The sequence below is a fragment of the Oenanthe melanoleuca genome, chromosome 3 (genome assembly GCF_029582105.1).
Source record: "Oenanthe melanoleuca isolate GR-GAL-2019-014 chromosome 3, OMel1.0, whole genome shotgun sequence".
NCBI classification, from domain to species: domain Eukaryota; kingdom Metazoa; phylum Chordata; class Aves; order Passeriformes; family Muscicapidae; genus Oenanthe; species Oenanthe melanoleuca.
In genome coordinates this window covers 34255660-34282361 of record NC_079336.1, presented here as the reverse complement: position 1 = coordinate 34282361, position 26702 = coordinate 34255660, and the positions used below count along the sequence as shown (strand labels likewise).

The 26702-nt window shown below is 35.6% G+C and overlaps 1 protein-coding gene across 1 annotated transcript in view; it reads left to right on the top strand.

Moving 5' to 3' along the window:
- The window catches only part of RNGTT (RNA guanylyltransferase and 5'-phosphatase), a 167373-nt gene that overhangs the window by 79507 nt on the left and 61164 nt on the right, over positions 1-26702 (top strand). The window contains exons 12-13 of the mRNA XM_056486456.1: positions 584-652; positions 25038-25138. Coding sequence (XP_056342431.1) covers positions 584-652; positions 25038-25138 — 170 coding nt within the window. The remainder of the gene's footprint in view (positions 1-583; positions 653-25037; positions 25139-26702) is intronic.

The following is a 26702-nucleotide window of genomic DNA, read 5'->3' as shown; positions in this document are numbered from 1 at the left end:
GGTTTCAATGGTTTGTTTAATTAGATGGTTTTTCTCTGGTAAATTCTTCTTGATGGATATATTTACCTCCATATGGAATTCACAGTCTTTGAAAGCATAAAATAGAATATTCAAGATACAGATGAATTCAAAGAGTTGTTTTACAGTCGTGTAGCTGTGTTACTGGTTTATGCCTTAGTTAGGAAGTCTGTCAAACATGAATTTCAAATGATGCCCTGAGGTATTTTTCAGGAAATAAGTTCAATCTAAAGTGAGTGCTACTTGTGTGTTAAAATGGCAAATGGATTTTTTAATTTGCCCACAGATGACTGTAGTGTCCTGTATTAGAATTGATATTTCTTCATTTTCTAGTATATAGAATCATCTTGATTTCTAAGTATTTCTTTTTGGACAAAGGATTTTCTAGCCTTGAGTATTCTTTGTAGAAACTGCTACTTTGTTGACGTTGACATTTCCCAAGCTCTAATCCATAAATAAGCTGTTTACTGGCAAACGATTGCAGAATCAGCATATAATCCACTGCTACTCACTTTGATGTGCCTTTCTCTATGGAAAAAGAATTTCTTTCTCTTTTGTTCTACAGCTCCTGGAAGGAAACTTTGCCAGAGAAGTTAGCCATGAAGTGGATGGACTGATATTTCAGCCTACAGGAGTAAGTAGCATAAAGAATGTATTTCTCCTTTTAGTCCCAGATGAAATCCTTGCTCTCCCTCCCCACTCATCCATCAACTAGCTAATCTTTGTTTTGGTCAGGATTACTTTGCAGTGTTGTTTCTGAGTAGTTGTTATCTCATTTGTGGTATGTGTGATTTCTTAGTAATCAATGGTGGTAGTTCTCAGGAATCATCTAATGTTTTTTTAGAGTATGTACTATGGATGTGCTGCTAAATAATGAAGAATTTTCTAGGACTGCATGACTTCCATGAATCTTTCAACCATTGATTTGAGTTCTCTCATTATTTTGCTTTTTCAAGGATGTTCACACATTAAAATTTCATTAGAATTTGTGACTCATGTTGTTTTAGTTCAATTGGAGCCTGATAAATTCTTGAACCATGTCTGCCAGTGTAAAGGTATATGAGTGGCCTGGGGAGAAGTTACCAGAAGTACTGCGGACAACCACAAAAAATAATGCAATTGATTCTCAAGCTAGCATGGCCTCATCCATCCTATTACTCCTGCTGTTGAATCAGATACAGTGGATACACTGCAGTGTGTATTGTATATTGGCATAGATCATGGCTGTGGCATCATCCATCTTGACTTTTTTCGTAGCTTGTAAATCATTGGATGGTTTGAGTTGGAAGGGATTGTAGAGATCATCTAATTCCAATCCCCTACCAGAATGGGTTAGGGACACCTTTGACCCAGTTCAGCCTGGCCTTGAACACTTCCGTAGATGAGCATCCACAGCTTCTCTGGCCAGCCTGTTTCAGTGCCTCACCATCCTCATAATACAGAATTTCTTCCTAACATCTAACCTAAACCTATTCTCTTTCAGTTTGAAGCCGTTCTGTCTTGTCCTGTTAATACATGCTGTTGTCAAAAGGATATTGTTAGAATCTAAAGCAGTCGTAAAGATTTCTCAGAAACACTTCCCTGAAAATTAGAGATTAAGCTAAGCAGAATTACTACAGATAAATTTGAAATTACCTTTTCTAGTTGAAATGAACTTACTGAAGAATGTATCTCTTAGTCACTGTTACAGGAAATCAATATCTGATATGTTTTGTGTTTCTAGAACTTACGTTTTCTGATTTATCACACTAAAAAATTTATAACCCAACTAAAACAATTTTGTTTTATAAATGCCCGTAAAGGTTTTTAATCTTTAATGTATTTGTTTAATTTAATGTTCAAATTTTAATACTGTTTCTAAGTTTATGCAATGTAAGTTTGTTGCATCTGTTATTAAACTGATTTTCCTGGATGAAGCAATATGCAGTTTTCTCAGTGTAATGACTTTCTTAGTTGAGAAAGTATAAGTAACATATTTAGAGTGAAAAATATTATTGTAGACTTGTTACTTGGGAAAGAAGCATTAAAGTTGATTAACTGAAAAGGATGAAGCTGCTAGAGATGGCTTTTGTTATGTGACACAAAGGGAATAAATTAATAGGCAACAGTACAAGAGCAACAGTATAACAGTGCATAAATGACCCCTTGAGAATACTAACTGCAATAATTTTTGTGTTGTCGTTGAATGAAAGATGTATGAGATCTTTTCAGAGAGAAAACAACAGCCCCCTGTTGTTGATTGGGGTGTAGAGCCCTGAACTTTGGTTATTGTGAGAGTTAGAGACCTTTATAAAACCTGTTTGTCTCAAGTGAAGAAACCGTGGCATATCCAGAAGAAAATGAAGAAATGAAGAGCTGTATTTATTGACATAATTGCTCTTGCAGAAAGAAAGGATAGACAGAAATGATGCTGAGTTTTTGAAGATCAGGGAAATTCAAGAACATCTTTTGGGAGCCCCTGAAATCCAGTGTGTGTTTTGAGGAGTACAGAAATGTAGACACAAATTGAAACAAAATCACAAAGAAGAATGAAGTGGCAACAAAGGAGGATAAACAGAATGTCAACATGTACAGACAGAAATTTCTTTGGGGAAAATTACCCACACTTACCATATTCTTGATAGGTGAACAGAATGCAGAATTAACTGTTTAATACAAGGAATGTTGAGCTTATTAGTTCATACTATTTGAAAGTCTTTTCTGAGTTTCCCTTCCCCTCTGCCCCAGTTTACTCAGAGATGTTCCTCTTGTTGTCTGGTCTTAGACAAAGGCATCCAGCAGACCTGAGTATATGGATATTCTTCACTAGCTATAGGCAGCACTAGTACTGGGAGTCAGTATGGATGGAGGAAGAATATTTTGTTGTTCTGATTTTCAATAAAACTCAAAATATCCAAAATTATCTATGAAGATACTTTTAGCCTCTAGGAGATCTTTATTTTCTCACTTTTCTATTTGGTTTGAAGAGATTTTGTCATCAAGTGCCTCTGTGTTAGTCCAGTTTTGAGAAATTGGTATGCTTTAATGAAAAGGGATTTTTGAAAAAGTTTACTACTGAATCTGTGGTTTCAGTTAGATGTAAGAGGGCTTGTTTTCTTCTGTTAGTATCCTATCTGAACTCTTACTATTAATAGCAAGGTTCTTATACAGAAGCAGAAATTATTTTGCACTGTGACCTGATGATGGTAGAAACAACATTAAGGAGTAAGGAGATTGTTTTGCAAGATCAGACTAACTGAGCATGATTATTCCTAATTCATAGTTACTTGAGTTACTTATATAGGTCATCAGTGGGGTTATACGAAGGCTTTCATTTCACAGTAACAGTTGAAAGGCTGTGGCTGAGGCAACCCATCTCCTTACCATTTCTTCCCTTCTCAGTCTGAAAGCTTTCACAGATCATAAGAGCATTTTTTGTGGAAGTTGTGGATGTGTTTGCCTCATTCATGATTTAAGAATGCTTTGTAGGTAGCTTGAGGTGATGTGTGGTTCTTATGCAATTTCTGCATTAACATATCATACTCTTAACAATTCTATCACAAGAGACAAATGTCTTTTTACTATTGCTTCTCTTCTTCCTTTTGTCTTTTTCTTTACTCTTTTTCTCTTCATGCATTCTCTTTATCCAGCAGCCCGTTTCTTCATTCCTTTTGTTGCTTCTCCCTGACACGTCTTTTCCCTATGTCACTGTCTATCCGTATAAGATCCTATCACTATAACTCCCATATGCCTAAATCAGCTCTATTCCATCAGATCAGCTTTCTGATTCCCTACCTGTAACAGGCTGGCAGAGCAGGGCCCGAAGATAAGTGCTGAGTAGGAGTAAAACAGCAGCAGGAAACTTCATGAACAGGTATCTCACTCTGGGATCATGCCCCAGACAATGAGTGAATTAGTTTAAAGGTGAAAGCCACATGCCTTATTTACAGATTCCGAATGCTTGTGTAAAGATCAGAAGCCTTCAGTCCTTTCTTTGAAAGTTGCTTCAAAACAGCAAACTTCTTACGTTTGTTTTAGAACACTTGCAGGTTACCAGCCTGTATGTTTTTAATGAAAATCTGAAAAATGGCCTCTTCTAATGGCAGAATTGGCTCTCTGGCCTCTGCCCACTCATCAGTGAAATTACTTTTCATGTCTACCATGTAAATCCTACCTTTGCTGGATATCTCAGACTGTCTAATTTTTATGCTAGTAGTCTCCTAAAAACCAGCTTTCTTGTTGACTGAAACTATTACTTTTCCTTTGCTTCAGGAAATTATGCAGGAATTATTTTGTTACTTTAGCCAACTAAATGAAAACTCACTGGCCATCAGTTAGGAAGGCCTAAGGACAGCTTTTGAACATCTGTGGAAAGCTTGTATCACAATTTAAAAGCTTCTGTTTTGTGTTTGCCTCTGAGCTCTGTTACATTTTTGCATTTGCTCCTGCTGGTTTCTGATTGGTACTCCTCCATGCTCGTATTTTGGGTGAGGAATAAAGTCCAGTTGTGTAGAATTGGGATTTTTAGAGGGAAGGATGAAGGGCAGCTGTTGAGCTCTGTTCTTCTAAGATAAATGTTATTTTAAAGAAGAGCTGAATTATTTAACACTACTGAATACAAATGCAAAGCTTAGCCTTTAAAATGAAAGAAAAATGAGCAGGTTTTTATAACTGAATAACATTGCATGAGTTATTACTATATCTTCCTTCCTTTCCCTTGGCAGACTTAGTGGTGATCTGAAATGCTTGGTTGCCTGTTAATTATTTGTGCTATTCCCATTGTATAATAGGCTGTGTTATTTTCTGTCCTTGTAAAAGTTCATCCAAAATCACTGAAGTTAAAACTGAATTAAATATCTCCAAAAGATACCACCAAATAAAATATCTCCATGATTTGTTTCATTAAGCAGTGCCAGTTTCTCCTAAATAATACTATATAATTGGAAAGACTTTTCTTTCACAGTATATATTTTATCAAATGGTGTGTAAATTTTTAATCATAGACCTAGTCACTTGCTGGCTTATTTCTGAAACTCAGACATCCTGTTTATCAGTGATGGGGCAGCAGTTACGTATTTCTAGTGCGATAGCAACTAATGGCTTCAGGCACTCAGATATACCAAATATACTCTCAATACCAAAGCTGATATATAAAGACTTAGGAAGAATCATATAATAGCTTAGATTTTTTTTGCTTCTAACAAATATATGTTTCTGGATTTAGCTTTCTATTTTTGTAGTGGTTCATGTAAGCTTTGGAGGCAATGGAATAGAATAGAATGAAACAGACTATTTCAGCTAGAAGGGGCCTACGGTGATCATCTAGTCCAACTGCCTGACCACTTCAGGGCTGGCCAAAAGTTTATGCATATTATTAAACCATTGACCAAGTGCCTCTTAAACACTGATGGCTCTGGGGCAATGACCACATCTCTAGGAAGCCTGTTCAATGTTTCACCATCCTCTTAAGTACAGAAAGGCATTCCAATGTCCAGTTTTAAAACTCCCTGGCACAGCTTTGAGCTGTTCCCATGCATCCTATCACTGGCAGAAGATAACAGCTCCTCAGTTTGTTAACACAGATCCTAAGACCACCTGATTTTTTTTTTTCTCTAGAGTTTCTAACAGAAGAAAGGGGAATCTGGAGAGAATAATTTTCATCAGTCTTTTGTGTTGATCCACATTACTAACACCTTTCATCTTTAGAGCATCCCTTCATTAAATGTGATTTCTTCTGCAAAAGGAATGTTGCTGACTGAATCTGTTGCTAGTCAGGGGATGCTATTGTCATACCAGTGTGCAATTTTTGTGCAATTGTAGGTTTTCCTTTAACAGAGAACTTGCTGTCAATTTCCTGAAATGCCACTGAGCTTTGCAACTCTTTTCTGCCTATGAATAGTTGTTACATTCAATTTCCATGGCAATGTTCCTTGCAATTCATCTCTTAAGTAGCTGTTCCTATCTCAAATATACAATTTTTTCATATGCTTTACAAACATACCCAAGTAAATTAGCGGTACACAATATTCCTTTGAGGAATTTTCTGTGACTATACAAGTAAAACTTTTATATCAATTCAAGGTTGTCTTTGCTCACTTGGGGTGACTTGTTTTCTGCTCTTCTTTTCTTTTTTTTTTTTTAGTTGGAGAACTAGAAAATTAAGAAATGCTAACCTGAACACCAGTAATTAAGGTCTAATTAAATTAATGACAACTTATTTAATTAAATTGTTAGACTCCTAGATACAAGTACCATGATTTTTGAATATAGGAGATTTTTATGATTTCCACTTACTTTACGAGAACCTGAGATAACTCACGCCCTAGAAAATATCTACATTTCTCTCTTTCCTTTATGAAACATTTTTAGCTCTAAATATAGTAAGGTTGGGATGTAATAAAAGTTTTTCTTGTTTAACTTTCTGCTCTTGGTCCTCCAGTACATTCAGATTGAAATGCATTTGCCAGAGTTGTTTAACCTGACTTTCCTATTATGCCAGCCTGAATAGATGTCAGTGCATTGAGTCTGATTACCTAAGGAGAGTGTTGTTCCTAATTGGTGTGTTGTCTCATTTGCTTGCTAATGACATGTACTGCCTGACATTCTCTGATTTCTCAGGCAGTGAACTGCATTTATGGGTGCCATCTAAAAAGGTTCTTGAACTTCTGTTGTGCAGTTTAATCATTCTGCCTGCCAGTGGCAGTAGGAAAGATCTTTGTTACATTATGTGTACTAGTCATCCTTCGGATTGTCAGTTGACATTAATATGGTGGTGTCTCTGCATGTGTTGTTTAGGAAAAGAAAAATAGCACTTTCTCTACCTTAAACACGTTCTCTGTTTTAAATGTTGGGAAAATAAAGTAGAATCATCAATCATAAAGGCTTTAAAAATGTTTTTTTGCATGGTTTCTTTGTCTCAAAGCCAGCTGTCAAGGAGCTTGTGGAGTGCACTTGCTGTCATGCTTCTAACTATGGTTGCATGTACTTTCTAACTAAAATAAATAGGTAAATATTAGGAATATATACTGTAAATGGGATTTCAGGTAAGAATACCAACACAATGGTTCAGCTTCTGCAAAACACACATGTTTTAAAAGAGTAGATCTGTATTCCAAAAATTTCATTGATTTATATGTGTTGTGGATCATTTTTGGAAAAAAAAAAAATTTCTTTTATAGCTGGATAGGGAAATCTAAGTGTTTTTAATTGAAGCAGTGAGAACTCTTTACTGAGATTAATGAAGTGGTCACTTGTCTTCATGGCAATGTTCTGACTCATCCTGAAATTTACAGCAGTGTCTCCAGGACTGAGAAGCTGATAGATCAGGAATGATTTGGAAACTGGACAATGCAGTAGAAAGTATTTTGTCAACACTCTCTTTTCTTCAAATCCCAGAATAGATATCCATGAACAGAGTGCTTCATTTAGGATCCCTCTGTACCTCTGTGCTATTTCTATCAAACTGAAAAGATTTAGCAGAGTGTCTGGAAGAACTAGATTGTTGTGATTGTTTTTTCCCAGTTTTTTTTTTTTTTTTTTTTTGTTTTGTTTTGTTTTGTTTTGTTTTGTTTTTTGTACATGGCAGAACAAGACAGCCAACAAACCTTTCAAGTTTTCATTAAGATCCTTCATATTAGGCAGAAGCACAGCAGTAAAACAAAAATAGTGGTATCAGGATAAACAGAATATTTTGCTAGATCTCCATCCTGCTATTTAGTGTAAGCAGCAGCCTAGCATTTCAGGAAAATTATATATATTCCTGAGATGTGAGGAGTGAGAATGACTTTCAGAGGGGTATCAGCACTTGCATTGTGGTATGTGGATGGTCAAAACATTTAAAGACACTTTCTTTAAAAGCAGAATGATTTATTCTACCTTACCCTGTTTTTCATAATTTGAAGTGTTTCCTGGGTCATTGTTCTTATAAACAGCAATTTTGAAAATGCATAATAAATGTCACCAAAGGGTAACTGAATTTTTTAATTACAAGAATATTTTTCTTAGGTGCTAGCATGTATAATTAGATAAATCTTTGAAGGTAACTGTGCATATTGGTGACTGCACATTTAAAATAATTATGTTTATGATACTGTACGGAGCAGTACTCTGCAAGGCTCAGAGATGGAATAATGTTCTGTACTGAAGAGGTACAATGAAACACTGTGTGATTCAGTCTCCTTTTGACTGACAGTAACTTTAGTTTCAGTTATAATTGTACTTTCTGTTCCTTTAGTCAGCTCTCCTAGCCTTTGATATTCCAAATATAGTGAGCTAATTCCATTAAGATGATTAAAAATGAAAGTCTTGAGCTTGATATGAAAGCTATAAATTGCTTCTAAGAAAATTTCATTGTCTTCCATTGAGGTGTGTGGTGAATAATTTAGATCTGATTGTATCATACAGGTCTAATAAGTGTGGAGGTGGAAGGGCAGTGCTGGACTTCGTGCCTTGATTATAGAAGTCAGAGATCAGAAACCTAATGAAGGTTTCCTATGTAATTAATGCAGATATTCCTAAAGCAAAAGCTTATTTTCTTTTAATGCTGCTAGTTGTGTTTCTGAAATGAAATTCAGGTTTTCTCCACGTTACCCTAGAAGCTTTCCACTGAAACAGAGGAATGTACAACTATGACATGTCTGCTGCTTTGTTCCAAAAGGGGAAAATGATTACAAGTCTTAGCTGGAAATGATCTCAGATTTCCAAAATGCAGATGTTCTGTATGCTTTGAATTGTTAATTAAAAACCAGTTAGTACACTTGTTACATCCTATCTGAAAGTTTTGACAAATTTGAACTGACAAACTGGTTGCTTGTTTCCAAACAGTGATCACTGGAAATCCCAGGGAGATCTTGCCTCTGTATATTCATCCAACCACTGAAACAAAATGTGTTTTAAGTAACTTGAGATTCTCTGGAGAGAACTTTTAACTTATGAAAGCAATTGAAATGTGTATCATTGGGACTTGTCAGGCAGTGAATTGATGTTGCCACAGGATCCAGTGCTCATCATGCTCAGAGCACAAAACAGGTGAAAAACAAAGTTTGCTATATGGTTAACAAAATAAGAGTTTCAAGGTTGTTCCTTTTGTCTTCAGGTATGAAGTATAAAATTCCAGCTTCCTGCTTAAATCAATTCTGCAAGATGTCTGATGTATATGATGGTGAGGAAAAATGTAAGTTTAGTTGGAGAAGAGTCTGGCAGAGGTCAGTATTTGCTAGTTTTTAGGCAGCATATTCCTTTGCAGAAGTCTTACCATCAACTAACATTCAGCAAAGCAAATTCATATTTGGCTTTTGGGGTTTCTTCCCCCTACTCTTCTTAGAGGGCTGGCTCCAAGGCCAGTAGACAAAAACATTATTGCTTAGTTTGTTAATTGCAGAATATTTCTTGAAGGTAACAGTTTTAAATAATACAGATTTTTCTGTAAGACAAACACGTATGTAGGGAACCATATTGAATATATTATATTTTGGAAACTTACAGAGGTGTTTTTTTTTTTTTTTTTTTTTTTTGTTTGTTTGTTTGTTTGTTTGTTTGTTTGGGTTTTTTTCCCCCCTAAGCACTAGCATGATTTTGGAAGAATATGTTTGATTTTTGAGTAGAATCAGCTCTACTGTCTAAAATATATATAGAGCATGGTGGGACTACTTCCATGTACAAAGACTGGTAAAGTCTTTTTAAAATTTATTTTCAGACTACTTAAGTATTACAGTAATACAGTTACAATGCTTTTCATTATTACAGGCTTCAGTTTAAACTTTTTATTTCATTAAAGTATTTGAACCAGTAAAGAATGAGTGTAACTTCTCATAACTTGCATATGTACAAGAACAACCTGATAAATTATTTTTGTGATTATTTGTTGACATTTTAAAAATGACTGCAGGATAAACTCTATTTTCTATGCTTGCAAGACCTGGTATTTTACTTGTTAAAATGTCAAAGCTAATGTTTTTCTGTACCCATTTGCACTACTGACCCTTTTCAGTTTCTGGATGGAAGGGACATGTAGTACCATGTGCTAGTAACAGCCAGGGAAGTGAAACTTTTCATTGATCATCAGATCAGAAAATGGGCCAACAAGCATTGCCAAAAAATAAATCAGGATTTTTTTTTTCAGAGAAATTACTTGTGTACAGGTAGTTCACAAACAGGACTGAATTTATCAAGTAAATTTTAATTGAAAATCATTCTCATGGCTCTGATTGCTATGCAATAAGCTGGTCCATCTCCATGGAGAGCAATACAATGCTATACAATGCTAGTTGGAGTCTGTGTTCAGCTGGTTTTGAGAGTTTTGGTTGCTGGGTTGGTTGATAAAAATTTTAATTTTTTGTATAACAGCATGTAATGAGAGTTGCTTAGGTGTAATTATATATTTTTATATTTAAAAAATATATTTTACTTTAATTTTTTGTGTGTCTTACTCTGTAGCTCCTTCTATGTGATTTTTGTAAGATGCTATTGAACATCTGACAATTGTTGCATGGAGTCAGAGAGTGTAGTAAAAACCAGCTGTAATATAATTATTCTTTATAGTGCCATCAGTCTCTTGGCTTTTTTCCCAAAAGGCTGTGTTACTGAGACTTGCTTTATCACAGTTAATTAGTTTGCCCTTATACTTATGTTTGACTTTGGCTTTGATACTGCATTCTTGTGAACTATTAATATTTTTAATAAATCTTTACAGCTGATAGATATATGGAATGTTATGGAAAAAATACTAAATGAAAGCTGGGTTTAAGCTAATGCTTTGTCTTGGAGCATCTTAGAGTGGTAAGCTACAGTGCCACAAATGGTGTTACTATGGAGAGAGCTTCTGTTTCCATGACATTTGCTTGCTATTTTGCTAGACCTTCAAAAGAAGTAGGGTTTTGTCCTGTATCAAATTTGGTGGGTGTTATCCCATTACTTCTGAAACTCTGCAGTGTCTCACTACAATTATATATGAATTAATTTCTTAGGAATATTAATGGTGATTGGACAGGAAAAAAATGGAGGGGAAAAAAGTTATTAAAATTTGATCATGCAGGAAAGCAAGTTTTTTTTGATAATTTTTTACTAGAATAGATATTCCAGCTTAATTTTAGCCAGGTATACTGCTCTGCTCTTACACATCTTGGTTGCTTAAAAAAAACCTACAGCTATAAAGAAGTAGTGTTTTGCTGGTTTTAGAAAAAAATACCTTTAGCTGTATAGCTAATGACTTTATACTTTGAGAGCTGCCTTGTACTGGAGGGGAATTTTTGAATAACAGTAAGTTTTTAATTCAAGTCATAATGTAGCTCACTGTTTAAGTATCAGCTATTGGCTTAGGGGTAAATTACAAAAACTTTTTTTCTTAAGATGAGAGAAGTGGTTTTGTGACATGAAAATTTTGGCAGCTATTCATAAAGGGGAGTTTCTTTAGTGACTGTTAGGGCAATGTCATGGTCATCTGCAGGCAGCTTGTGACTGCTCTCTTGCATTTCTGCCTGGAGTCACACGTGCTCACAGTTCTCTTCTGCAAGATTGCACTTACTTAAATGCACATGGGCATGATCCCCAGGTGCTGGAATAGGAGGGGATAGGGAACAAAACTGGTTGTTGAACACCACTGTGTGACCTATTCTGCTCTTACAAAGGGTGCTGGATAGGAGGGATGCAGGGACTAAAGCACTATTAAGTATTCTTATGCCACTCTGAAGACAAAATTGCTTTCCTTCTGTTCCTAATGAGCAGCTGACTGTTGTTCCCTTTATACACCACTCTTCTGTTCTAATTAGGTTTTAGTGTCCTAGAGTGGTTTTGGTTTTTTAATGGTCTTTCTCTTTTACCCCCAGTTGTGAGGGGGAGTCTAAAGCTTTAGATCCTTTGTAACACCTTCTTGGAGCACATTATTCTGTAATATGTCTGTTTCCAACAGTTATCAACAGTTGTCAGGATCTGAGCTGCTACCCCTTTTGAAACCCATTTTTTTCAGAGCTTTTCCCAATTTCACACATTTCAAAAGCACAAACACACATGTGCAACTGAAGAGAAAATGTACTCAAAAGCCTAATAACCTAAGTGTTGTCTGTAACCAGCTAAAACTTTGATTCACCTGTTTTAGTGCAGAATGGTTCTTCACCTAATAGTCTCCCTTGACTTTCACTGCAATCATTGTTATAGCTCTATTTTAGCTAAGATGTCTTTGATTTCCACTTGAACTGAATTCCTGCATCTTTCTTCCAAAACCAGTACCACTGACTGCCCATCTGCTAATATTCATATTCTTTGTCCCAACTTTAGAATTTAATTTCAGCAAATAGCTTATTGAATGATTTCAGTTTATGAAAGTCATGTTCTCCTTCTGTTGAGAATGTACTGTAAAAGAGAAAAGGTTTTTACAAGACAGCTCATAAAATGAGCATGGTACTTACGGTTCTTGGTGTCATGAGAGATGTAGTTCTACATGGCTCTCTAATTTTTTCTGGAGTACCTGCTGGATCGATGACTGGTGGGCTTGTTCACTTTGTTGTCATCTCTGTACCGCTCACTGCTTTAAGAAAGCTTTTGAAGGATTCTATTGAAGTTGTTTCACAAGTAGGATTGAGCTTCACTGAGATCTAATTTATTAGCTTAGATTTCATACTAGCATACTCATTATCATCTTAGCATTTTAGTAATGTTTACATCAAAGTGATAAACTCACTTTATCTTGCAGGTGGAAGAGATTTTTGTCTTCCAAATGTCATCACAGATTCTTGCTTGAATCGATGATGTTTTCTTTTTCCTATAGCGTTATCAGTTGTGGTTTAGGTTCTAGATGTTAAGGAAAGGACTGTTGCCTTTTTATGACATTAAGAAAAAGGATGCAGGGAAGAGAAATCAGATTTGAAAGAAACTTCTCCTGAACTGGCTCAGGTTTGTCTGCTTTCTTCTCCCAGAATTTCCCAGTGACTGCACATCAGACATTTCAATTCACTTGATGGATTGGTGCTATGAGTTGCAGTTCTCTTTCTTAAGAAATATTATTCTGTTTTTAAAATACATTGTACTTTTGTTTATGGAAAAACTCTGCTTAACTACTCCTTCTATTCTTCCTTGTTAAAATGTTAGACTGTTAAATAGAGCTAAACCTGATGACATTTGTTTTGGCAAATGGTAGTTGTCACTTATCCCTCCCCAAATTCTTTGGCCCTTCAGCTGCTTGCCTTCTCGAAGCATAGCTACATTAACATTTAAACATTTTATATCATTAAAGAACAAACATTTAAGAATAGAAAAAGAAGAAAAGAGTCTGACTCTAACCCTTCTGCCAGCAACCGAATGAAAGCTCCCTGCCAGTTGTGGAGTAGTTGGAACAGGTTCTTCATGACAGTTGCTCAATCCCAGTATTCAAACCAGAGATTTTGTGTTGCATGTCTAATCGGTGTTTGTGTGGTCATGCTCTGTAGAAGGGGTAAAAAAAACTGATGTGGAAGGAACTATTGTTTGGTTACAAGGCAATATTAACAATTTACATTGGAACTGCTACTTTTAATGGAAGAATGCCCTTCCCAAGAAGGATAGCAACTAATTTCACAGTAACTGGAATTTTTTGAGTCATGTTCTAAAAATACAACCTATATTTATTTTCCCTTTACTTACAGTGCTCAGCAAATAGCTACCCTATTCAACTTAACCTGTTCTTACTCAAAGACACTGGCTTGTATGTTTCTAAGTCAGAGCTAGAAGGATTAATTTCACACAAAGAGTGGGCAGGATCCTTTCATTCCGTCATTTGGCATGGTATGTTTTTTCTTCTTAGATGAGGATTTTTCCCTGCTCACTATCCAACTCAGTCTCCTGAAAATGCAGTTTTAAGTTTCATTAGTCTTGTAGGAGACTTGAAAGAGAAAGTTCATACTGATTTTTTTTAATATACATTTTTCCCCACTTTGCTTTTCATCTCTGAGCACATCAGCTTACTACTTGCAAAGTAAAAGCACTGCAAAGCACATGCTGAGTTCTGCTGGTTGAGCTTAACTCCCATGTTGCATGAATGTTTCCTTTTGAAAATAAGCATGTGAAATATGTGGTTTGCTATTTTCATGTCAATGGCTAATGATGAATTTAATATGATTAAAACTCATAATTTTATAATTTATATACTAGAATACATATGAAAATGCTAGTTTCTATTGTTCCATATAAAATGCCACAGGATTCAGCAAGACTCATGAATATTTAATTCAAGGAGATTTGAAGCCCTGTAAGATGTAATAAGCTAGCCCTTAATGACAATTTTGTGCAGCATACATTTAGCAACATGTGAAAAAAAAATCCTGCCGGCAATTCTATGCATCATCTTTCAGGCATATCTGTTCAGCTCTAGGGGCTTTTTAGCTCTGGAATTATAAAGAGAAATTGGACTATGTCTGAGACCAACATGCTGCAATTTCTTAGCACTTGCACATTTCTCCTTATGTTCAGACTAGCTAAAAGCTCCAACCTACTGATTGCCTTTTGATGTAAGGCTTCATTCTTTTTTTTTAAGATTGCGATTCCTCAAGAAGTATTTTGAAATATATTTTTGCATCTTTTTGTGTATGTTTGGTAGTTTTCATTAATCTTCCTGGGCTCTGAGGGTATTTTCTGAAATGTTATTCCTGGGATACTGATTATCATTGTAGCTTACTAAAAATGTCAACAAAACTGATGTTATGATGAAGCCTTGAATTTACAGGTTGGAGCTTCTGCAAATGTGGCCTCTTAATACTGATAAATTACCCAGCTTCCAAATTGGGTTATTGTAGTGAGTCAGCCAAAAGCACTGCTGCTCAGTTCATGGAGATTTTTCATTATACCAGAATGCTATGGCTGTAAGGCTTGAAGCACTGAATGCTTTCCACTGATCCAACCCAATTTTTGTGGGACTTCTAGGAGCCTTTGATCACAAGCTAGCTAGCCACAAAGGAAGAAGTCCTCTGAGACACTGACTTCCTTTTTTCTGTGGTGTAAATTTAAGTGATGACTACAGTTAAGCTTGAGTTAGGACAGAGGTGGTAAAAATCAAACGACAAAAGGTGAAGAAAGATTGGTGCCATTGGGTTTGAGAAACGAGAGAAGGTTTTAGCTAGTATATGCAGCACTTTAAACTTGTAAAGAGACATAAACAGTAAGGCTCATAAAACAAGTGATGCAGTGAAGCAACTACACTAACTCCTTTACACATTGAAAATTGATGTACACATTACTGGCTTCATGTGACCAAGGCTTTTTTCACAGTAAAAGTGTGAAAGGAGGATTAGAAGGAAGATGATCTCCCAAAGAGTCTTTCAAAGATTTGTTGTGTTGCTGGGGCAGAGAGAAGAATAATAAGCATTGCTTTAAGAGAGAAAAAGAAAAGAAAAACCAGTAAAGGAGTGAGCCAGGAGTGCTTCTGTATTATCTTGGTTCTCCCAACAGTTTATGGACAGTTGTTTTAAGCCATTTAGCTTCTTACCTCTGGGTTTGTTTATGTGTGTTTCTAGACAGGTAGAAATTAACAACATATGCCTGAGAAAAAGATCTGTAGATATGAGCTTTTCCATTATATTAATTTCTGGTAAAGGCTGTTAATGAATTGTGAAGCTGAATTTGAAAGAAAATTTCATCTGGAGAAGTAAATACAACTGGTGACAGTTTACACTGCTGATACATGCTGAGGCTGTCTCACTTGAACTTAGTAATACAAAGTGGAATACACAGTAAAATACAGCAATGGAAGGGAAATTGAAGTATCTTGAGTGTTTCTATTCTTGTGTTAATTTTTCAGAAGACTTACATAGCACATATGTAATGAAACTTAGTGATGGTGAAAAATAAGAAAATTGCAAAATAATCAATAGCAATATAAATCTGATATCTTAAGTAGCAACCATAGACCATCCAGTTCATTTGACCGTGGGCACTCTGGTTCTGTTGTCAGGAGATTATTTGTCACAAAGGTAGAGGTATGTAACTCAGCAGTTACCTTAGTTTGCTAAAAATAGAGTTTGTAATCAAAGGCAAACACCAGTTAGTCCATTTTGGATCATATATACGTTAGCCAAAGATATGAAGCCGTTTACTTTTTCAGTTTTGCTTCAAACCCAGGTATTGCAGTTTCTAGGTGCAGACTGTTGTATTCAGTGAAAGAACAGAAATGATCATAAGTAGGTTTCTGCTGCTCATAGTAATGTGCTGGGGGGAGGAGAAAAAAAAATTTGTGGCTGCTACATTTTGATTGCTATAAACATAAAGTTTTGGCTGTGATCTGAACTTCATTTATCAAATATTAATAGGTTTCATATGTAAATGATTTTAGTTATGAATAAAATGTCCTCATATTTTTCTCCTTGCTTAATGGAATATTGAGAAAAGCTATTAGTATAGCTGTGAAACAAGATGTTTAATGAAGCTGGCGGTATAAAGCTAAATTAAAGTGCAAGAGGAGAAGACGTTTAGCCCGCTAATTACCAAAGAAGTCCAATATAAATATTACATTAGCTTGAGGATCAGAGGCAGTTTTGGAAAATGCAGTTTTCTATTAACATATTAAGAAAATAATTTCTCCGTACAGGTTAACCTTCTAAACCTGATTTGCATTCAAGTATTAAAACCCTTAGTATAAAACATAATCTAACAGTATTTAAATGGGTGCATGTTTTGCTTCGTAGTATGGCATGACAGTTAAGCTTAATATTTTATAGGAAATTTTGATTATAATAGTTTTCATTCTATTTAATATAGCATCAAGTCACATTTTCATAAAAGACAAATTGTGTTACAATAACATTTTCTCAAACTGCTGTTCCAGAAGAGCTATTGACAGCTAACAGGTCCTATTGGATTAAAAAGTATAATTCCTACTTAATTCTTTAACTCTCCAAAGGAAAAATTTCTGGAGTACAGATGTGATTGTGTCTTAAAACCTGTTAATTTTTCCTTATTTTGATTTTTAATGTGGAGGAATGGAAGAGTTAACACAAATTTGTTTGACTGTATGGAATTAAATCAGCATGGAGACTTCAGCGACAAGTAATGAGTTATTTAAAACTGTGTTGCCAGGAGTTGGCTCTTATCCTTTTGGCTTAACCATGGACACTGTATTAGTTGAGTTCAGCCCAGGAACTTGTCTCTTTTTGAATCTCTAAAGTTACTGTTGCAGATTTACTTTCAATGATGTGACAACATTACTTTGTATAATGTCTGGAATTCATTAATAACCTTATTTTCGAGCTGATCAAATATTTGTTGAACTTCAGTGTGTGTATTCTGATCAAATCACCGAACCAGGCAAAAAGCTGATGTTTAGTGAGGACTGCAGCTCTTTGATTGTTCAGGTGGTTTGAATCAGTAATTTAGAGCACTAAGCATTAAAAGCAACATTTATTGCTTTCTTTTCATTAAAGGAGTTTTTTTGAAGGGAAGGAATTAGCTTTTTTTTTGTGGTTGGTCATCTTTTAGTTAGGGCGTCATGGCCATCTCTCCATGGTTAGACACAGATTGTGCTTGGTGGAGGGTTTAGTGCAATGCATGAAAACTGTTTGCATAAAAATGGAAAGTGTTTGAATTGTGTTTTGGAGCTATATGAAGTTTGCAGCCATTTTGTGTTCTTACATATTTTCCATTCAGTGTTTAGATTCTTGTGTTTTGTCTCAACTATGAAAATGCCTTTCAGAACTGACAGGTGTCTGGAAAGTACTAGTGTTTATCCAGGAGTTTCTCTTAACCAGATCACTCTTAGGAATACTTACAAATCACATCTCCTGCATTTCCTTTACAAATGTAGGAAAAGTTGTCTCATGTTTATTAAAAGAAGTGCCTGCTTTATTTCCAGAGTTTATATTGAAATTATGTCAAGTGTCTACAAGAAATAAATCAGTTCTTGGTACATTTTATTTATTTTTATAAAGAACAAAGGAATCTTGATAATCTTTGAGACACTGAGTGCTGCTGAAGAAGTTTTTTTTTAAAGCACCTTTTTTCAGTGGAAGTTATCCATCTTTCCATTGCTGAAATGCATTTGTCAAAAGTTTCATCTATTGCATTCATTCATAGAAGTTTCGTAGATGCCTCTGAATTCTTCAGACTTTCTGAGAGTTCTCTTTCTGTCTCTGTGGTATGTGGTGACAGCTTCTTTCCTCAAGTAGATTTTAGTGTTTTGGTTGTATTTTTTTCTTTTGATTTGGTGTGGGGTTTTTTGTTTGTATTTGTCTTTGTTTTTGTCTGTTTGTTTGTTTTTGGTGGCAGTTAAAGAAGTAGATTATCACAAAGGCTTTAAGAGTTTTGGTGGTAGTGTTGGGATTTTGCATATGTTTTTATGGTCATGTTGTTAATTTTTTTAACTTTTTAAGCAAACTTACCTGTTTTCCTGAAAAACCAGTCATGTAGGCTAATTTGATCTTGTGATGGTGCTTGAATACAGACAGATTTCCACGAGTAAATGTGTAAAGTCCCAGCTAAAGGCATGAATCTGAAAATAATTATTTCTGCTAGTTATCAACACCTCTCAGTGCAATGCAGAAGAATACAGATACATTTTGTGTACTGCTGTATGAGTAAGCAATGAAAATAATATTGGAATAGTAGGTTCAGTTCTGTTGCCTACTCTTCTAAAGACTTTTGTGAAATTACACTATGATTATGTGTATGTTAGCCAACAGGGAAATTACCTATGCAGTGAGACTCAGACTTACTTATTTTATCTTAAAAAGGGAAGTAATTACATGGAGAGGCAGGTTTCAGGCTATAATAAGGCATTAACAAGACTCAGTGTAGAAATAAGCGTTTTTAAGCACAACTATAATAACAGCTGTGGTAACTTCCTGAAGATGCATGTTATGATTTCTTCATTATGATATGGTAGGTATTTTTCATAAAGGTGTCTTGTATTTTGAATAGGGATTATAAACTTGAGATAAACATTACTGTGGTTTGAATAGTAGATAGAAGCTTGATATAAACATTGTTCAAGTTTCTCTGTCCTTTATGCAAAAGTCAGCCAATTCAATGAGCCCAGTAATGGTTTCCAGTCTTAAAAATCTATGAGTATACAATTGACTCAATGATTGCCTTTGATCTTGTGGTTTTTTTGATCCATTTTTGTGATTTATTCACATAATCTGTCAACAATGTTAGCAACTTCCATTTCTTCAACTAATTTCTTTATAAAGTCTAGCCTAAAATGATTGATTATAATCAATCCTTTTGGTTCTTTAAAATGATCTAGGGTCTGTAGTGGAAGAAAATAAAAACACATTTTGGGTAATTATTCTGTCTTTATGTTTACCCAACTGAGTGCAAACTATTAGATTGGGCAGACCAGCAGCTGCTCTATGGATTAAGAGGCCTCAGAATTAAGTAGAGCTCTTCAGAGAAAGCATTTAGCACTGTTTTGCATTGTAAGAGGAACAGATTTGTTGTAAGTATAGTTTTGTCATAGTTAAGTTTAATATTTATATTTCATATTCAAGGATACTTAATTGCACTTTATTGCATTTTCAGTATGGTTAGATGCAAATATCATTTGCATTGTGGCAAACTACATTTAATGATTTAAAAGAGCTCCAGTAGGTTCCCAGTCTTGGTTAATGCCCTCCCACCTGCTCAACCCTCACTCCTCAAAGGTACTCAGCCTTCCATACCTCTTGGGCAAGCATGATGATGCAGACAAAGCTTCCCTGAGCTTTCTGTGCCTTTTTTTTTGCTTTCTTTCTAATTTGGTGTGCACCTGAAGCTGCTGGCTTTGCAGCCCTTTGGATACTTTGCAGGGCTATGTCTGACCAGTTTACTGAGGAAATTAGAGCTGACATGCAGCAGTTCTGTGCTACTTAGGAGAAAAGAAAGATCTGGCTTATTTGCTGGCTTCCTGTCATTAGGAAGGAGTGAGGGAAGATACGGAGGAAGGGAAATGTAAGGTGGCCTGTGCTAGCTGCTGCTTGCATTTCAGGAGGGTGGTATTTAGTAAGGGTTATGGGAGGTAGAGCTGGCTGTTTAGACTTTGTAGGGTAGTGAGACATCCACCCTTGCAAAGGAAACCTCCTTTTCCTCTTCTTGATGAGACACGAACTTCTCTCTTGATCATCCCACCACCTCTTCCTTTTCAGTCGCTAAGAGAAACTGTTTGTTTTGTCTAGACTTTAGGCTGAAGTCATTCAGTCTTCCAGGTGGGTGTCTTCATGATGAGTCAACACCACCCCACACCCCAGACTACCTACCCAGAATGCAGTCCCAGACTCTAACCCCACTCTTCCTCCTAAAAAATACTAAGCAGAAACATCCATCCCACGTGGAAGCAGCGATTTGGAGTTAAAGTTTTATCTTCCTTGTGGGCCTCTGATATATCCATTGTCCAGGCTTTCAGCTTTCTGCTGTGCCATCCATTGAATTCAAATGCTGATACGTGGCTTTAAGCAAATCCCAAACCTGTGTGTGAGGCTGCCTGCAGTTGACAAGAAATGTGTTAGCAAAAGTTAAGATAACAGAACCTGAGGTTTTGAGGGCCAGCCTTTCTCTTAATCTTATGGGAAACAAGAAAAAAGTGACCCCCTCTTTGGGCAGCTGTGGAGGAAGCGGGGAACTAGACTTAGTACTCTGGGACAGAACAGCAACCCATAACTATGCCCTGCAGTGCTAAAGTGGTTCTAATAAGGGTCTAACAAAACCCTCATTGTGGTTTGACTAGACCCATTTGAGCCTATAGAATTGAGTTTGGGGTGAGAAATCAATGTGTTTAGCAGCCGAAGAGGGATGCCAGAGGATGTGCTTTCTCTTGAGCTGTCTTCAGTGATGATTCTTCATCCCAGGGCGCTGGATATGCGCCTGAGTTTTAGGGTAATTATTATATTCTTGTCTGAAGTTCAGGATCCCCATTGCAGGGGCACATTTGCAATGCTACTTCTGACACGTCTGTTTCCCCCTAATCTTCATTATCTTAATGAAAGTAAGGGCCTGAGGTTTTGCGAGGAGACAGTGGCCACAGAAGGTAGGACATTTATGTGATGACTGCTGCTACTACTGAAAAGATAGAAATGTTGAGTAGATGGTGAGTGGATGTAAAGAGACTTAAAAAAAATGTAAAAATTGGGGAGCTTAGGGTTCGTAGCTAACTGAAGGCACTGATACCCTTATTTCTTTGAAGCAGCAGTTCAGGATGTTGCAGGATACTTTCACAGCTCAGGTTTGTTTGTTTGTACAAGGTAGCAATGCAATGGAATAGCCTTTGCCTTGGCCTCCAGTGTCTGTATTTTGATGTGAAGGGCATTAGGAGTGTCCCTGAAGGGAAACTTCAAATTTGGTTTTACATTGTTGTAATCCAGTTTGCATGCACCAGAGCTGCCCAGCTATTACAACTGAAGTGTTATAAATTGGAACAACTGGGGGATTTGAATGTTTGTTGTTTTTGCGAAGTAAATTGCACCTAGCATGGCTGCTAAAAGAGCAAGCAAGCAAAGATAGTTTTGTAGAATAATTTAGATTGGAAGAGACTTCAGGAGGCCATCTAGTCCAATCCTTTAAAGCTATTTCAGATAGTTTCTGATTTGTCAATGTAATGTACCTTTTTGGTGTGGAGGTCTAATTTTTGTTCTTAGGTTGGCAAGTTTCAGATTGAAGCATGAACTTTGAGATGACAGGGGATCTGGTATGTTTTTGAAGTAGTCGTGTACATAGATATTTGTTGGGGACTGGTGATGAGGATATCATTGCTATGAATGCTATATTTAAAATGCTAGGGTGTAGTTCAATCTCAAGCAGATTGCTTCATATTTTGGTTTGGAATTAAAATAAAGAGTAACTTCACGCAGAACCGGTCTGCAGTATGCAGTGATTCATCTAAGGTGAAGTTTCCATATATTAAACAAGCAGAATTCTGGTTTGGCTTCAGCTCGTGTTTAAAGAAATTGATTTAGCACTTAGCACTCAAACTCAATAATTTACTAGTGCTGTCTTGTGTGTGTGGACTCACCTGTTAAAAATTAATCTCTTTCTTAGGGATTAATAATATGAATGAATTCTTCTTTTGGGCCAGGATTTTGCGAATTTCTGACTTTCATAGGGGAGCCCAGGGAAGAGCTGTATAAATTGTTCCTTGTACGAGCATTGAATTCTGATGGCTTATCTAAGGCTTTTTAACTGTTTCTGAAAGATATCTATAGCTTACCTGTTACCTTTACCAGGTGTTTAGTTAAAAAATTGCTGTGAAGTAAGAAGGCTGTTGTTTGACAAAACTAAATAGTGGTCAAAGCTAAATGTAATAGTCAAAAGGGTATATTTATTGTTATTGCTTTCTCAGTGAGATATCTTTAAGTAACTTGAGGTGCGCCAGAGATTATTTTTTATTGATGAAATAAAATGTTTATCTGAGGCCTGTCTAACACTATGCTGGTTCTTAAGGTAAAGAAAATGACTCCATCTTATGAGCAAATCCTCCCCCATTCCCTTCAAGTAAGCCAGCCAGTTAATTTTTAACTTGAATCAAAATTGTGGATCGTGCAGTATAATTACAGGTATGCAGGTATATTCTGTCAAAACACTGCTTTTCATTACTGATCTTGGAATAGTTGTTCCTGTCTGTTGTGACGTTGGTTTCTTACTCACTTTTAGGAGGATGTAATTTGTCAGTCTAGGAAAAAGAGTTTGAAAAAATTGGATAGTAGATCCTATGTGAAAATTCTACATTAGTACCTAAGCATGTAAGGTGGAAAATACAATACCAATTTAAAAAAAAAAAAGAAGGTGGGGACAGGTATCATGGAAGATGAGTGAAGAAATAAGCCCTGTAAGCTTCGTATCTGGACTAGAGAAAGGAGTAGAAACACTAGGGAATATGGTAGTTGGTATCTGGGTGAACATTTATATACTTGATGAAAATTGCATACCATTTTGAGAGGAAGGGGATGCCTCTCTAACAAAGGGTTCAAAACTCATTTAAGTAAGGACTGTATGGTTTTTCCTGCTAAGATTTCCAGAAAACCTCATGTCAAAATTTTCTTGAAGAAACTAAAGTAATATGAGACTTAAAAGGTTCTTGCAGCTATCTAATTGGTTATAAAGCAGGAGTGAAGGGATGAGGTACTGTTCAGTCCTCACCAAGGAAGGGAGGGAGTCCTCACCACCTGTACTGTATGTAAGCAAGTATGAAAATTGGATGAACCACTCAGTGAGTTTTTCTTGTTGGATCAGCAAGGGCTGGTCCTAAATGTGGAGAATTATAGTAAGCTCTTACAAGACTGGGTGGCTGAGTTATAAAAGAGTGCATAAACTTTTATGTAGATAAATGTAGAGTAATATAAGTGGAGGAGAAAACGGTAACAGCGCATGTAAAATTATAGCCTCTGAGCTGAGTGCGTTTCTATGCATATAGAGGCAAATGGAACTGTGAGTCTCCCTGGAAACAATGGGGTTTGATTGTTAAGCATCTCTCTTAGTATGATCCCTGGGAAGTGCAAGTCTTCTCAAGCAACAAAAACTTGTTCAAAATAAATAAATGGTAGTGGTTTTATTCCTGCAAGGTAATCAAGCTGTGCATGAAAGGTTGTGCCACGGGCTTTTACAGCTGTTGAGGTTTACATGGTCTTAGTAGGGGGCTATATAAGCTCATGCAGAGAAACTGAAAGTAGCTAAATATGTAGGAATCAGATTTGAATCACATCCATGTCAGGAAGTCTCTGAGCTTCAAAATGGGTAGTTTCTCAAAGAGTAGTAGTAGAAAATATCGTATATAATTGCCTTGCTTTTCATCTTCCCTTAGCACATGCTGTTGGCTGTTGTCTGAGTCAGGATCAAGAGCTCTAGTGAGGAAGGTTTTTATATAGATCAGATGTAGCTTTTCCTCAGAATTTTAGTGCTGTGACTTAGGGAGGTTGGTCTGTCCTTTTTTCTTCATTAAGATTTAATGACCATCTTTTCATCAAGAAATTATTAGTAAGATACTCTGCATTTGTTTTGGAAAGAGTGCCTTTACGTTCTTCAATCAGAAAACAGAAAATTCATCTGCTTTTCTCATTTTAGATCTAGAACTGTTAGGTTTATCATCAATAAAGTCTGTATTTTGAAAATATTTCACATAGCATGAGTGCAGTGTGATGCTGATGACTGTTCTGTTACCCAAAGACAGTGGATGTTCTTGGTTAGTTTTATTTTTTATATAAAATTGCATAAATTTTCTCACTGTATATAAATAAAAAAGTAAAATTTCTCATTTTATGCATCTGCAAATTATTATTTTACTTTTGCACTATTCATGTAAATTCAGATTTTCTCTATTGCCATGAAAGATATTCAGTAAGGAAGGGATCAACAAGTTAACTCTCACTGATAGTTGAGGATGAACAAAATGGCAGCTTAGTAAATGAAAGCAGATGATAAATAGAAGTATAAATAGATAATAGTAGATAAATAGCTTAGTAGATGAAACCAGAGACTATCAAAAACTAAAGCTCTAATTTAAGAGAAAATTGTGCCTTTCAACTTGTGGTTCAAATGTGTACCCTCTCTCTTTAGCAAGAGATGCTCTCTTATTTATATTCTGGTATATCATGATATTCTTTAATCTTTACATAACTTAAATTCCTTTGCTATGAAAGAACATGTTTCTGGTAAGACTTTCTGAGAGCTGGCAGTATGGTGGCTTTTGCCTTTTTCATGTTTTGTCAGCCAACAGCATGGATGACAAAAATATTGTTCATAAAATAGTTCCAAAATGTTGAGATTACTTTAAATGTCTTTTCTGTATATCCTATGAGTGTTTTTCTTTCTTTCTGTGCTCCTATTTTCTTTCTTAAAATTTTCCATTACCCAGAGGGAGATAATGAAGTATGCTGATTTTTATTTCTATTCTCAGCTTTTTATTATATGCAATGGCAGAGCTACAGTGCTAAGCAGCTTTAAAAGGGAGAAGCAAATAAAGTAGTGAAGCACAACTACCTCCATGGTAATGGTATTCATTGTTTCAGTCACTAACTATTGTAATTCATTAGAGACAGCTAATAGAGTCTGAAAGGCTGAATTGTTACTTTTAAAACCAGTGAAAACCAATAAGCATAATTAAACTGCATTTTAATTTACTTCAGAAATACAAGCCTGGTCGATGTGATGATATTTTGAAATGGAAGCCACCCAGCCTGAACTCAGTTGATTTTCGTCTAAAGATAACAAGAATTGGTGGAGAGGGGTATGTAATCTCTTCCCTTTTTAAATTTGTAACACTCGTGTGAATGTCCCTTAGCAGTTAATCTGTCCTCTGAAATTTCTTGACACTTCCTGGGGCTAAGCCTTTATATATTCTCTAGAACTTGTCCATTCAAAATATAAGCAACTGTTGTAATTAGTGTTGTACTGAAAACAATGGCAGATGTTTATATGGTGAATTTACTCATTCTTAAATTAAGTTTGTTCAAATTTCTGAATAAAAGTCCCATTTGGATTTGGCACTAGCCTGTAAGTTTTTGAGACTAGGCAGGCTGTATTAGCTTAAATTCCTAAAACTGTTTTTCATTGATTTTCATCAAAATAATAACAACCAAAGCTTTCTTCTACTTTAGAATTGTGCACAATGACAAACAGTACTTGTTTTCTTGGAGGAAAACAAAGCCTGACATTTTTACTTGTTAGGGATTCTTTGGTATTGTTCTTAAAACCGTTAAAATCTTAATCAAGACCAGTGAGTTTTAATGGCAAAAGACATGAAAATCATTACTTTGTTCCTGTGTACTATTTGCGTAGTTCAGTCACTGCACATATTAAATAGGGGTTATTTAGTTGTGCTGGGGAGGGGAAGGGAAAGACTGAATCACTAGATTAAGCTTGCTTTGGAAAAGATTTTGTTTAAAATGAAATAAATGATTTTTAGGTTGCTTAGTGTTTTAACATCTGGGACTCATTTCAATTGACAGTGTGAAATACTGACATTTAACTTTTCTTCTTCTTTGTGCCACAGGCAACTCAATATGATTAAACAATTAAGACAGATATTGCTTTCATATTCCAGAGTGCTAATAATCACTCATTTAACTTTTAGACATCTCTATGTCACATTAATGAAAACATTTGGTGAATAGAGAGAATCTTAAGAATATGAGGTTTTTATGCAAAATATACTCAACTGATAAGTTCTCAGTGTTTCGTGAGGTCAGAATTATCTGTTCAAATTTTTGTGTTTGAAAATGCAATAATAAGTCTTCAGGAACAGCTTAACTATTTCAGAGAATACACAGAAATACTTCATTTTACTTCAGATAATCAGCTCATTACAACATTTTATGTTTGTTTGCAATTTAAGTCACAGAATAATGTAACATGAAAGATTTATGTAAAAGTTCTTTTAAAATTCCCCATTATTTAATAGGAAGGGGTTTTTTATTAGAGTATTTTTATGACTTCTGCTGAAGTTTACACATATACAGTACTAGCTTGTGCTTCAGAAACAAAATGCAACACATTTTTCAATACACATTAATAAACGAACATTGGTTGATTAGTTATCTCTGATTTCAAGTGCAAAATTGTCAGTGCTGTTTTGTTATGTTTAATATTTTACATCACAGATTATTTGATTGAAACGTGAAAAGGTTATAAAATATGAGCCAGCAAAAAGCTATTTCTGAAAAGTTAGTTAATAGCAAGAATGTTGTTAGAGAATGGCTGATCCATTGTAGAATTGGAGTAACTTTCTAGCATTTAGAAAAGTTCTATCATATTTCAGCTATATGAAAATGAGAGCAGTTCTTGTATTATGG